The 14,434-nt window shown below is 40.3% G+C and overlaps 1 protein-coding gene across 10 annotated transcripts in view; it reads right to left on the bottom strand.

The window, feature by feature from the left end:
• The window catches only part of HDAC4 (histone deacetylase 4), a 123,351-nt gene that overhangs the window by 53,913 nt on the left and 55,004 nt on the right, over window positions 1-14,434 (bottom strand). For all 10 annotated transcript variants that reach the window (XM_083401021.1, XM_083401022.1, XM_083401020.1 and 7 more), the window contains 6 exons: window positions 14,150-14,270; window positions 11,765-11,886; window positions 6,176-6,307; window positions 5,078-5,190; window positions 609-725; window positions 317-515 (listed from right to left, as the gene is read on the bottom strand). In XM_083401021.1, the coding sequence (XP_083257147.1) occupies window positions 317-515; window positions 609-725; window positions 5,078-5,190; window positions 6,176-6,307; window positions 11,765-11,886; window positions 14,150-14,270 (804 nt within the window). The remainder of the gene's footprint in view (window positions 1-316; window positions 516-608; window positions 726-5,077; window positions 5,191-6,175; window positions 6,308-11,764; window positions 11,887-14,149; window positions 14,271-14,434) is intronic.

Raw genomic sequence — 14,434 nt, 5'->3', positions numbered from 1 at the left:
TCAAGGAACTGTAGTCAGGATTGGATAAATCAGGGTCAGAAAGACCAACTCCAAACTGTGGCTTCAGATTCTGTAATCGTAGGCCCCAAATTTAGATGCGATGGGAAACTATGATTAATTAACCCAGGAAAACTTCAATCACAGCACAGTGAGAAAAGAAAGGGGCAGTGAGAGGTCAGCGCACACCGGCACAAGGTTTGTACATATCTCAGTTTATTAAGTTGAGATATGTATATCTGAAGCTAGCCTTTGGCTTTTGGCCCTGACTCTGAGGAACGCAGACATGCTTTTTCAGTAAAACTCTGGTTGTGCTCACCTGGGACTAAGGGGTTTTGTGCAGTTGGTTGTTCCAGTAAGACCATGTGTTGAAGAAGAGGGTTGTGTGCAGTTCCCCCATCCCTTTCCACTGCAGAACTGCTCAAATAAGGAGTGAGGTGGGTGCCAGGAAACAAGGAGATTCGTTGTTGTAAGGGTGGAATAGCAAGTCTTTCAGCATCCTGCTGTCCTGATCCCCCCTGCAAGCATATAACTGGTAATACATTGAGCTTATGAACAGTTAATGTAACAGATAAAGCCCCCCAAAAAACTTTGCATTAAACATCACTTACACTGGACGGGGCAGTTGCGGGTAGTCCTAACGTTATATTTGGCAAGGAGGGAGATGTGTACAAAGGAAGCTGCGTTACTGAGCCTTCACGATTCACCAGTCTATGAGCCAGGTTGGTCTGAAAAGGGGGGGAAATGGTTGCCTCAGAAGAAAGGACAACACAAGAACCACACACTTCACCTATCATCATTACCAGTCTGGAAAGGAACGTAACATTAAATACAAGGGCAACTGAATTGTAATTGGAATTACTGGTGATCAAACTGTACTGAATCTTCCTCAAAGCCCAATGCAACTAGAGGGAATCGGATTATAATCATAAGGCTAAATATACATTTTAAGACAAAATTGCTGCATGACACTGAATGAATGTCCACTTTATCTAATTGTACGCAAAATCAACTACAGTCGTACCTTGGAAGTCGAACAGAATCCAGAAACCAAAGCATGGCTTCTGATTGGCTGCAGGAAGCTCTTGCAGCCATTTGGAAGTCGTGGAAGCCCCGTCGGACGTTTGGCTTCCAAAAACAGTTCACAAACCAGAACAGTCACTTCCAGGTTTACGGCATTCGGGGGCCAAAACGTTTGAGAACTAAGCTGTTTGACTTCCAAGGTACAACTGTACTGTATATGCCATACCTTGCAGGTTGCACCAATATACTTATCACTCAAGTCAGTGATTTTTATCCCAAATACTTAGGAACACAACAACACATAGACACGTGACATTAGCTTGTTTCCATATAACTATCCACTGTTTGCAATAGCAGCTACTAAACTTTAGGGGGGAACAGTTGTTGATTACAAATTAATAGATTTACACAAATATGTTGTAAAAAAATTATTTGAAGGTATTTTAATATTAATCACCTACTAATTTGAATCTGAAGTTAGCAAACGATTGCCTCTGTGTGCCCAAAGAGGCTTTTCTGCTCCCTCTTTGTGGAGGCAATCTTTGTTACCACACTGCAACAAGTTTACCTAAAGGTAAGCCATCCAGAGCAGCTTGTCAGGTATCAAGGAAGCTGAGGAAGAAAACCCTGGTGCATTTAGAAGTGATCAAGTGCTGGGGTAGGAAAAGGGGTGAAGATCCATATCATTCACTGAAGCCAGCCTTGATTTTTATTCATATTATTATATTATAATGCTAGGTTATATTACTAAACTAAATCTATTGGATTTAATTTTAAAATCATAGAATTCCACTGGCCTTGAACCATCAACTAAAAAGATGTGGGCTTGATTAATGGAGAATATGAAATAAATTTGTGACATTTGATTACTAATCATACATTTCAAACAAGCAGATATGTCTAAGCCTGCTCTCAGTGCACTGCAAAAAGATAATTATAGGGGGAGAAATGCCAACCTTTGCAGCACTGAGTACGGCTAAAGAGTTTCTCAACAAATTTGTTGATTTCACCCAGTAGCAAGTCATCATCTTTCCTTTACTACCATCTATTCAACAATACATCTCTTGAACACTTTTGTAATTACATTTGTGTGTATTTCAGACCATTTTCATCTCAGTGCTCTTCTGACCAGAAGCTTAATACTATTTCTCATGAAAAATGCTTTAATGATTGGCTCCCAGCATAACCAGCAGGTGTTACAACCTTAACACTTTTCACAGTAATTGCAATTTTATGAAGTACTGTGTGAAATGTAAGTCTAATAGCACCAATTTTAATGTGTTGGGCAAGCTGAAATACAATCTGTAATTGATGCCAAAAGCAACTTCATGTGTATGATCTGCTTCATGTTCATTAATTTCTGTGTCAGAATACTAGTAAAAAAATATTGATGGAATGTTATGTTTTAAAGATAGAGCTTCAGTTTCTGTAAAAACATAACTATGGTTTTTAATATATTGTAGTTCACAGAAAATACCTATTTGTTACATACAACTTAGACCAAACATATGTAAAAGTCCATTATCGAGAGTACTCAGTGGCAGTAATGGCAGAGAAGAGGACCTGACCTTTACTATTCTCTCCTAAGAATGCCACCCAATGGAGTACTTCCAAGCTGTTCAGGGCCTGTTTGGCCCACAGAGAAAAGTGAAAGAACCCTCATAGACATGATGTAACATGTCTGCTAAATATTTTGATAAAATAAAGCATATCCGTTTTGACCGCTCTGTGAAGGGCGGTATATAAATGTCAACAACAACAACAATCTTTGGCGATCACTCGTAGCCGAGTAAAATTGCCTTCCATGAATATGGTCTTAACAGTGAGTCCGTAAGTGACTGTGGAGGCCAATTCTGGATCCACATGTCCTTCCACAGTGGGGACATTGGTTTCCGGGTGGGAGTTGATCACGGTGTGGATTTGCCAAGCGTGCCTTCCTCTTAGCCCTTGCGTCCTGAGTTTGAGTGTCTTCAAAGCCCATGGCACCTTTGGTAAAGCCTGTTCTCCAACTGGAGCACTCGCAGGCCAGTGTTTCCCAATTGTTGGTGTTTATACTACATTTTAAAATTTTTGCCTTGAGACAGTCTTTAAACCTCTTTTGTTGACCATCAGCATTACGCTTTCCATTTTTAAGTTTGGAATAGAGTAGTTGCTTTGGAAGACGATCATCAGGCATCTGTACAACATGCCATCCAACGAAGTTGATGTTGAAGAATCATTGCTTTGACACTAGTGATCTTTGCTTCTTCCAGTACACTGATATTAGTTTGCCTGTCTTCCCAAGTGATGTGTAAAAAATTTTGGAGACACCATTGATGGAATCTTTTGAGGAGTTGGATATAATAGCAGTGTAGTAAAGATGTTGCGAGGCATACAGCCTACTATTTATATTGCTCACTATTTACATTTTACAGCTGACAGGAAGAGGTTGACTGGTTGAGTCTAGGAAGTGGTGAATGCATCTTTACAAGAGGGAACAGGACCAGCTGCCTTTCAAGAGGTGACTGTGAGGCTACTCCTGGAAGTGTCATCCCTGGGCCATGGGAATTATATTGTCTGGTCTCTAATATCCCCTTCTTGGGCCAGGGTGTTGTGCCCACTTTTGAATGAGAATCCTTATCTGGATACATTTCAATCTGGGTTCAGGTCTGGTTTTGGCACACAATCTGTATTGGTTCTCCTGCTTGATGTTGGAAGAGTGACAGGGCAAGTGCAACCTGGCTCACCATCCTGAACATCTCAGTGGTTTTGATACTATTGATTATGGAAGGGGCAGCTAACCTGTGGTTCTTCAGATACTGATGAACTATGATATTCATCATCCTATCATTCTGTTTCTTATAGAGAATTTTATCTCTAAAAGACTTCTTTGTGGAAAATAATCCCTGACCACTGGCAAGACTGGTTTAGGCTGGTGGCAGTGGGACCACTGGGTCTCACCTGAAGAGTATTTCTCCTGGATGGTGGTCCATAAAGAGGACTATTACCTCCACCTAGCATCCAGGGCCAGGAAATGCATACAAATTCCATATTTTATAACATTTGTTTTAGTATTTTAAAGCTATAAAGCCCCTTTTGGTGTCTTGGCAGAAAGGCAATACATAAACACAACAAATACTATTTTAAAAATACCACCTGTGGAATGTGTCCATCTCCAGATTAGTTTGCCATTTACCATGATCATCCTGAGATCCTTCTCTGGGTGCCTTTACTTTGTTTCCACTAATTTTGGCTCTTCTGTTGCATGTGAACCTTGGTTCATGGTTTAAACTACTTAGTTCAAAGCAAGTCAGCTTCATGACCAAGGGCTTAAAGATAGCTTGTTTTGAAACTGAACAGTCAGTGATAAACTATGAGCCCAAGTTTGCAAATAGCCAAGACTAGAAAGCAAAGTAAAGGCTATTGAAGAGTTTCTCTTAGCTGCACAGGAGAATGGGGAGGGGCACGCAACCCGTATCTAATTTGGACTCATTTCAGCTTGGGGAGCGTGGAGAACATCTGGTCTTCCAGATGTTGCTCAACTACAACTGCCATCAGCCCTAGCAAGCATGGCCAGTGGCCTAGCAATGATGGCCGTTGCACTTCAGCAATATCTGTAGGACCAAAGGTTCCCCATAACTGGTTGAGCATGACATGAAGTAAGGTGATTGAACAAGTCATACTGTGAATATTTATCTGGAAAGGTGACAAATATTTGAAAAATGGAAATACCCAATAATAAAAATGGGTATGCACAGTTTAAGTTGTATGCACAGTTTAAATAACACCGCGAACAGTGCATTTTTTACCAGCTTTTGTATTCAATCTTTTCTTTTCCTTTTTAACATACTTTTCAGAACTTTGGTGATTATACAACTTTCCCTTCACAGGCAAATCTGTAAATATTGACTCACTGCGACAAAAATGGAAGCATACTTAGGTTTTTCACATTTTCTATTTACAGTCTATTCTTAAAAATTTGTGACATCTGAAGTAAAGTACTTTGCTCTCCATAATCTATAATGCAAGTTGGTGTACTGTAGAAAGAAACACAAATGTGCAAAGCAATGTATTTTACCTCTGCCTGAAGATTTGCAACTGATCCAGTAATGCCATTCTCAGTGCTTATGTTACTGGAACTATTATTTGGAGAACTAGGGCCAGATCCAGGAGCGCTGTTGCACGCAGAGTCTAAAAGACATTGAAAACCATTTATTAATGCCACTGTCATGCAATCATATTACAAAATAACAGGATTTTCTCAGCATTTCCACTAAAACTCAACAAACTTATCAAACTAACTGGATTTTTTTTAACATAACTCTGCAAATATTCCAAATACACACAAGATTGTACAGAATTAATTATACAATTACAAGTCTATAAAGTAACTGACAATTTATGGTAAGAATTATCATTATATCGAAAAGCTACAAAAATAGTTCATATTAAACAACGGCATGTCAAGATATACCATCCAAGAGGTGACAACTAAAAAATGTTTTACCTACGGTTACATAACTTGCCTAGCATTTATTATTTTCTAGTAAATAAATAATGTGGGAAGCAGGATGGGGGCTGCAAGGGAAGGGGACAATGGATGAAAACCACCTTTTCCTAAATAAATCTCTGTCCCTTCCACAAACTTGTGTGATGGACGCTCTGGATCCAATTCTACAGCTCTAATTATAATAACTGATAGAGCTGCAAGGCATTAAAAATGAATATTTTCACTTCTGGTATAAGTGTTCACTTATTCTAAAATTATAGGAGAATATATTAACAAAAAATCAATAAAAACATGCTCCCTTATGGTGTATAATTCAGTTACTGGGCAATTTAGAAGCATCAGTAGAAATTACAGCTTTGGTGTTCAGTTTTTTAACCACTACCAAAATTATTGTAGCCTACTAGAAGAAAAGACACCATTCCCATATCCTATATATACTGACATCTCAGAATTTGAATAGCCACAATCCTCAGATGGACTAACTCTGGGAGGGTAAGGGCAGAAAAATACAACAAATTTACTGAAAGAGAGTCATTGCTCACTGAATAATGGAATAGGAATACAAAACACATAGTGATTATTGCAATTATATAAAAAAGACATAATATTTATAAAACATATTTACGTATTTTGTAATTTAAATTTAGCTCATGGTCAGCAACCTACCTGTGACATCTAATGGGCGCTTTTTAAGAGCTGTAACTACAGGTCCATCTTTTCTTCGTAATAATGGGCTACTCCGCCTTTCTGCAACCTTCTGCTTTAACCTGGATCGCAATTTAAGATTGGGTTCAGATGCTGGAATAAAGAGAGCGACAAGGGAGAATATAAGCTTATCATATGCATAACAGTTTTCCAGTAAAAATATCTTATTTAAACAACCCTAACACTTGCTATACCAAAAACATAACATCTAACACAGGGCATACTTACCACTGAATTAGAACAGCATCTGAAAGCATGGATTTAGACAACATTTCAGGAAGACATTCTGGACCAAAGGGTTTAAATCTGAGCAGCTAGTAATCTATTAAATGTATTTCAAATATTGCTGAAGCCCTCCCATGTAATTAGATAAGCGATCCAGAGTGGTTAAGAAAGCAAAACACGGCACCCTCAGCCATTATATTGCAATCCTATGCCCTCACTTCCTCTGCCCATCAGTGCAAGAAACTTGGAAGTTTCTTCGTTCACTTGAGAAGGTCAGTTCACAAATCAATGTCTGAAAGCACAATCTTCTAACCAAAGTTAGTTAAAATAAATTATAGTTTCCCAAGTGTGTACATATAATAATTGCTGTCTGTTCTAAAGGGAAAGTTTGCACTCTCCTGTTGCCTCCTCCTCCGAGCTAGTTCCCAAGTATTGTTTCTTAAACCATTGTCTATGTGTACTGGAATGAACATATTTTCTTGGTAGCATACTTTTGTTCGTTACGCTCAAGTATGAACTTGATGTTAAACATTGCCATTGCAATGGGGTGGCATGACATAGTCATTCTCCTGGCACTAGCACTGCTGTTGCTTGTTGGACTATTAATTTAAAATGCTAATTATTATTAACAAATTTGGTATTGTAGTGTTCAAAGCACTTTACACGTTGTCTAACTGTAATCCTTAAACTACATGTAAGGTTAAGTCAGGGAGTAGTACCCAATGTAGTTCCATTAATGCAAGGAACGGAAACTTCTAGCCGCACAATGGAATTTCACATTCCCCTCCTCTCCCTGCAACCTCCCAAAATCTGTTATGGGGTTTCCCCCAATCCTCCAGAGCAGATCTAAGGAGATCACAGTGGGTGAGCAGGGAGAGGAGAGCGAGGGGAAGTTATGCTAACAAAACTACGCCATTGGATATCACCCAGTATTTGTATCTTCCATGTTGCAGGTGGAAGGAATTAGGACGAGTGAGATATGTCTAAGAAAAAAATTTCAGATTCCAAGCTCAGTTACCATGCTACACCAGCTCTTAATTTAGGTTCTATTTTAAAGTATGTTTAAAAACATTTTTACATGTCCAAAATCCAGGATTAGGCATGCTAAAAGATCTAACTAAATTTAAATACATTTATAAAAAGGAGCTAAACAACTCCAGCCCCACTTATGAATCTACAATATATTGCTTTGACCCTAAATTGCAGTTTCCTTTGATACTCGACCATATACTTGACCATAGTCAATGATGACTCAGTGATAAAGTAGAAGAACTGGGGAGAAAACTTAAATTTGGTGACAGAGAAACAAGTCCAAATAGACAATTCACTAGGCAATGCCATCAAGTTAATTATTTAAAGAAATAGAGAATGTCCTACCCCTATTATTCATTTTATTTATAAAATTATTTTGGGGGGGTCACTTTTTGCTCAAAAATAACTCACAAGGACACTTACCATTTTAAAACTTTAAAATGATAGGGCTGCAATTCTAAGTGCACTAGAATAGTTAAGCTCCACTGAAATAGACAGAACTTATTTTTAATTGGTTTAGATTAGAATTAAGCTTTTAAATCACACAAATTATAACCATCCTATGGAGTGGCTTAAGTACAACACCACAAACATAGTGTAATAGAAAAATGTCATAAAAACAGTAAACGTATAAAAAGAGCAGAGCTACAAAAAATGAGCCTTAGGAGTCAGGAAAGGCCTGGACAAAAAGGTATGTTCTTCAACCTTCACTAGCCAGCTAAGCTATTGAACTAGAAACTTGTTAGTACCTGCTACAGGGAACAATATCTGAAGTAATTTCCTCCTATATTTAGGAATTTGACAAGATGTGGCATTTTGGAGTAAAGAATAATGCTCAGCAGAACCAGACTTTGGACCACGATCACAACACGAAGTACAGGGTGGGCAGAGATATTGTCATGGTGTTTTGCGCACCACCAAGGAGCGGAGGCTCTCACTGAATTGCACATCCACACTGAATTACGCACTTAAGGTTGCCATGCAATTTTTCTAATATGTCACTTAGTGCATTCATAAGCTCAGCATCAGCCTGCAGAGGAATATTTATGGGTAAAACATACTGCTAGTTTACAACCCAAACAAGTTTGTTTTAACAGAAGTGTTAAAGTCACAGTAATTTGATCAACATAGCAACAACACTTTCCCACATTTTTGCAAAAATAAAACAGCATGCTGTACACTTTGCATATTAGAAATAATAGCCCTATTTTCCTGTTTTCTGGAACCACAGCTCTTTGCAATAAAAGCTTTCTCTTTGTAAATAATACAATTAGTAAATAAGTATACAAACATCCAGCAGCAGAAGCTGCTCCATGACAAGATCTCAGGATCTTCACGATGAGATCTATAAACTGACTAACAGAAAATAAGCAGGGCAAATCTTGAAAACCTCAACAGAGAAACGGCTATTAAGAAAGGAAAAGAAACTTGGATCACCAGCACCTGGAACCTAATCACAATCCAGCCTGCTAACTATGCTCTGCATTATCAGCTAGAGAAAGGGAAAGTCATAAGCTGCACTTTGAACCACAAAATATGCAAGTCTAAGCCCCCCCCCCTCAAAAAACCCCATGATTAATAAATTATATATCGGCAGTAGAGAAAGTTGAGCAGCATTTCCTGGACTTTCGCAGAAATTGTCTGGAGAAGAGCCTTCTCCTGCAACACTGCCATCGGTGGTAGACTCAAGGACAATTCCACAGACCATTTTTAGCCTTGGCTACTCCCCTGTGATTTTCCCAACCAGTTTTGTACACATCACCCTATTGCAAAGACTTCTGTACAACATTAGACAACGTTGTACAAACTCTTTCCCTCAACAGTTTGCAGGAAAATGACTGAGCTGTGTGTGTGTTTGTGTGTGTGTGTGTGTGTGTGTGTGTGTGTGTGTGTGACTGATCCACATCAGTCTTACCAAACCCAGTTTATGTCTAATTTCTCCTTCAGACAGCGCCCAGCTTTCTCAGAGAGATCCTTTATATGTGACCTTTGATTCCCAGATCCCAAATTGGTCAAACCTGTCTTTACTAACTGGACATAGTGGAGACTTCCTGAGAGCCAGAGCTCCAATCCATTTTTGCCATTTTCACAAACAGATTCTATGCCATCAATATCCTGCTTCTTAATGTTTTGAAATGGCCAGGCCCTGAAGCTGGAGGGACTCTGTCCCATTCCCCCATCTACCCACAACACTTCTGTGTTTCCTCTGATTATGTGAACCAACTGCTTCAACTGAGAAGCTATGCACAGGAAACTCCCCATTTACACGAGTTCAAGGCACACATGACCAAACATGCGTGCATCACAGCAAACCCAGAAGTGGTACAGAATGGGGCAAAAATGTTTTCTTTTCACACAAAAGAGTGTGGAAACGACGAAAATGGCACAAAAACAGCACCTTTGAGGTCTGCAGAGGGTTAGAGTTTGAGAAAGGAGGTTTGGAGGGTGTTTGCAGACATTTTCAATGCTTTCCCTCATATATGCAATTTCACTTAAACGTGTCGTGCCTCGTAACATAACCCCCATGTAAATGGGCGGTTGCCTGTAGTACGTGTTTAGATACGGTGGGAGCAGGAGTATGCAGCAGGTTTGCAGATGAGATTTTTGTCTGAATGTCTGCAAAAGTGGGTCATCTAGTATACCTGATCCAACGCTGGCATTATTGTCAATATCAATCTTGTTGATGGGTTTAAAACAGGTGAAGTTTTTGTTGACAGGGACACATACGGAAATAGTGATACAATGGAAAACTGCCCAATTTTTAACACACAGCTGGATAGCTTGGAATTTAGCAGTACCAGAAAGGTTGACTCAGCACAATAGCTGTGAGAGGTGCTGCAAGAAGAGATTATTTCAAAATATCTTGGGTGCCCATTATAACTTTTGTTAATAGACAATGGCAATTACTTCAGCCACTAGTCACTCAACCACCTTAAATATAACTAACCTGTGCACTGCTCTCCAAGGTGATACCAGTAATATGAGAATTGTACTCTGTATGTTTTTATATCAGTTTAAAAAAATTAATCTTCCAGTTCTGCTGTCAAATTTTCACATTTAAAGTTATGCAATAAGGTGAATTTGCATGACTATACTTCCTTTTTTTTTTTTTTTTACTCTTATGTTTTGAGTTTTGGTTGTGGGGGGTGGTTCAATTTGATTAGCTGGTTCTTTGGAATTTTTTTCCTTCTATTTCTGGTCACTGCAAAATGGAGCTAAAGTGACTACAGTGGTACCTTGGGCTAAGTACTTAATTCGTTCCGGAGGTCTGTTCTTAACCTGAAACTGTTCTTAACCTGTGGTACCACTTTAGCTAATGGGGCCTCCTGCTGCCGCTGCGCTGCAGGAGCACGATTTCTGTTCTCATCCTGAAGCAAAGTTCTTAACCCAAGGTACTATTTCTGGGTTAGCGGTGTCTGTAACCTGAAGCGTCTGTAACCCGAAGTACCACTGTATTACTATCTTAAGTGCGCAGCTTCATATAGGACAAGGGGATGAAATACATATTTACCTGAGTACAGTGGTGCCTCGCAAGACAAAAAGAATCCGTTCCGCAAGTCTCTTCGTCTTGTGGTTTTTTTCATCTTGCGAAGCAAGCCCGTTAGGGCTTAGCGGATTAGCGCTATTAGCGGCTTAGCGGGCTTAGAGGATCAGCTGATAAGCGGCTTAGCGGATCAGCCGATAAGCGGCTTAGCGGATCAGCTGATAAGCGGCTTAGCGGCTTGGGGAAAAGGGGGGGAGAAAAAAAAACCCCGCAGGAACTCGCAAGACATTTTCGTCTTGCGAGGCATTTGTCTTGCGGGGCACCACTGTATTTGTTTCAAAGCAGAGGCATTCCTCCATACCCTTCCACCCCCACCCATACGGCCTGAGCTGTGGTAAGCAGGTACACAATACATGGCCTTTTTGCTCAGGGCACAACAGGAGTGCCTTCTTGAGGGAAACCCAATTGCTCCGAAACATTGCCTTTACGCATGTAGGGACAGCATGGTTACCTGAGGCTGATTATTCTATAGGATTATATCTACCAATGTTTTACTGATTTCCGTGTTCTTCTGCTGTGTCCTGTTCTGACTGTACTATTTGCTGGCTTCTTTTAAGATTTAATATCTTACCATTGTGTTTTTAATCTTAGCCACCTTTGGTGTGAAAAGAATGGCTATAAATATTAGGAAAAAATAAAGGCAAATGTACAAGCAAAAGCACATGAATGAACAAAGATCAAATTATTTATGTAACTTTTTAAAAGAAATGTTTTCGAATGCTGTGTGAACAATGAAAGGTAGGACTTACCTGTTTTCCTGAGTGGAAAATCATCTTTGGAATCATACATCCCTAGCACAGGATGATTATAAGTGCCTGATACTCCGCTTTGCGGTGGAGAGCTCTGGTCAAGAGAACTATGCTGTGTTTTCCTACAGAAAAAGTGAGGCATTACTAGCCTTGCAGTTTACACTACTTTCCCCTTAAGCAATAAGCAAGATTATTGATAGTTAACGTGGGCTTCACCGAAAAGCTTAGTTTCCCCCAATGGCTGTACCAACCAGCCCTGATTGCAATCCTAGACTGAGTTCCTGCTGGTGACAGGTGCCCAGTTACAAATCTGCAACTAGAGCTGCCATGAGAGTGTTGATGAAGAATGTCCTTTAAGGGCTTTGGCAAGTCCAGGCTCGAGGTTGTCACCTCATCCATCTATAAGTAAGCAGCTCTTGCAAAAATCAATTTGGTAAGAGATGCCTGAAGGCCTGAGGAGGAAGCCTCAAAGCTCTCAAGGACCAACTCAATACATTATTTGACTGCATCTTTAGAGCTCCACCCTCCTACTGTGGGAGGGACTGCTGGTGATGACAGAGGCACTTCATGGAGATGCTCAGAGAGCATATATAGTTTGCTGATCAGCTAATGTATAGACATTGGTCTGGTTAGGGCGAGCCACTCTGCCAAAAGGATCCTATTAAAAGACTCAGGGAAGGGTTTTGCTGTGCTCCAGAGGGAAACTTCATCGTCCCCTTTGGGCAGGGTTGGAGCTTCCCCATCTCCACTCTCTGTCCCCACCATCTGACAAAGAGTATTTGGGAAGTTTTTTGTGTTTGACATTTTATTATGTTTTTTTTTAATTTTGCTGGAAGCCGCTCAGTGGTTGGGGAAACCCAGCCAGACTGAGAATTCTGTCTGAAAAAGCTTGTTCAACAGCTGCTCAGTTTGTTCCTCTTCTCCCTAGAGAGCTGTTCTTCTTTCTCTATGAGACTGTGTCCTTACCAGGAGATTAATATGAACATTGATCCATTGTTTGTGTTAGTGTGCCTTCATCCACATGAGTGTTTTCAGTTTTATGCTTCCAAATTTCTAACTTGATATTTCACAATATGGTTGATATAATGTATTTCTTACTTTGTACTGTTGCTCCCTCCCCTAAATTACAACTTCCCAGTTCCCAAGAATTCTCATAATTGTAGACATAGCCTCTGAGATTACATTCTCAAACATCTTGGGTACCACGCTTAAGGTCACGGAGATCTGAATTCATTTAAAGTACCATCTCTTTTCCTATCTTGGGCTGCAGCTTCCTCCTCACATCATTTATTTTGTTATCACTAGGTTGGGCATCACTTTCCTTTTGGATGAAGACAAGAGGCAAAGTAGGTGTTGAAGAGTTGGCACCTTCTCTCAGTCACCCAATAGCCTTTCTCTGCCTTCTCCATGCAGAGCACCTGCCACTTGCTTGTTCTTCTTCTAGCATCAAACATAGCCAAAGACACTTTTTTAAAAAAGATGTGGGTAGTGCTGTGGTTTAAATCACTGAGCCTCTTGGCCTTGCCGCCTGGAAGGTTGGCGGTTCAAATCTGCGCAATGGGGTGAGCTCCCGTTGCTCTGTCCCAGCTCCTGCCAACCTAGCAGTTCAAAAGCACAGCAGTGCTTCTTCTTCTTCTTCTTCTTCTTCTTCTTCTTCTTATTATTATTATTTCTAGTATTTTCCTCTTTCTTCCTAGACCACAACCTTCAACAGGAAGGAGTAATGGGAAACCCCAAGGCCCTTTAGCTTCCTGTCCAGAGTTTCACTCGCTTGCTATATGTCAAAGGCTGTGTCTGGCAGTATCATGACCCACATGAATCAGAAGGATGGGGTTGTGGTCAGTGGGCTTTGTAAGTCTTGGCAACTTCTCTGTTTCATCATGAATCTCTGCACCTGTGAAGGCAGCACACTTCCTGGGACATCCTCTGCACACGGCTGCCTCTGTCCCCCTCAGTAGGGAATCACCTACCATCACATGATGTCTCTTCCTTCTCTGGGGAATAGCAGCACTTGTTCTGTGCACTGTACCTCCCACAGCCATTTTGGTGTATTCTGAAGTCTGTAACAGCTATCCTGGCTCCTCCGGCCCAGAATCGGTGTCCGAGATGAGGACATGCAATCAAGAGTGGACCTCCGGAACGAATTAAGTTTGTAACCGGAGGTACCACTGTACCTTTCGTAGGCACGAGGCAGGGAAGTGGATTTATTTTCATCACATTCAAAGGCAGGTTACAACTGTTTTAGAACATGCTACCCATGGTTTACTCCAAAGGCTATCCCTTTTGAGTTCAAATTTGGAGCAGAATATTCTTTCAAGCAGAAAGGGGAGGATGCTATCTAATAAGCAGTCAAAAAGTTGTTAGAAATAGGATGGGGCCACTTACCCATACCAGAAGCGCGGGTCATTAGAAATGCAATGGTTGAGATTCCGCTGGGCCAAAGCTTTTTTTTTATTTAAGACAAACTCTTGTAGCTTCATTTTTACTTCTGTGCTTGCCACTGCACCTGAAATACCAAACCCAAAGTAAATAGACTGAACTAGCACCCACAACATTAATTTGAGACCTACTTCATGAACTTACAAAAGGTTGTCTAAAGATTTCAATCAAACTCTTTCAATATTTTAAGCTATCAATAAAGAATTATTCTGTGCAATGAGGAGTGGTACA

Source organism: Podarcis tiliguerta (genome assembly GCF_965153285.1).
Source record: "Podarcis tiliguerta genome assembly, chromosome: 1".
NCBI classification, from domain to species: domain Eukaryota; kingdom Metazoa; phylum Chordata; class Lepidosauria; order Squamata; family Lacertidae; genus Podarcis; species Podarcis tiliguerta.
This window is presented reverse-complemented; position numbering and strand designations above follow the sequence as displayed.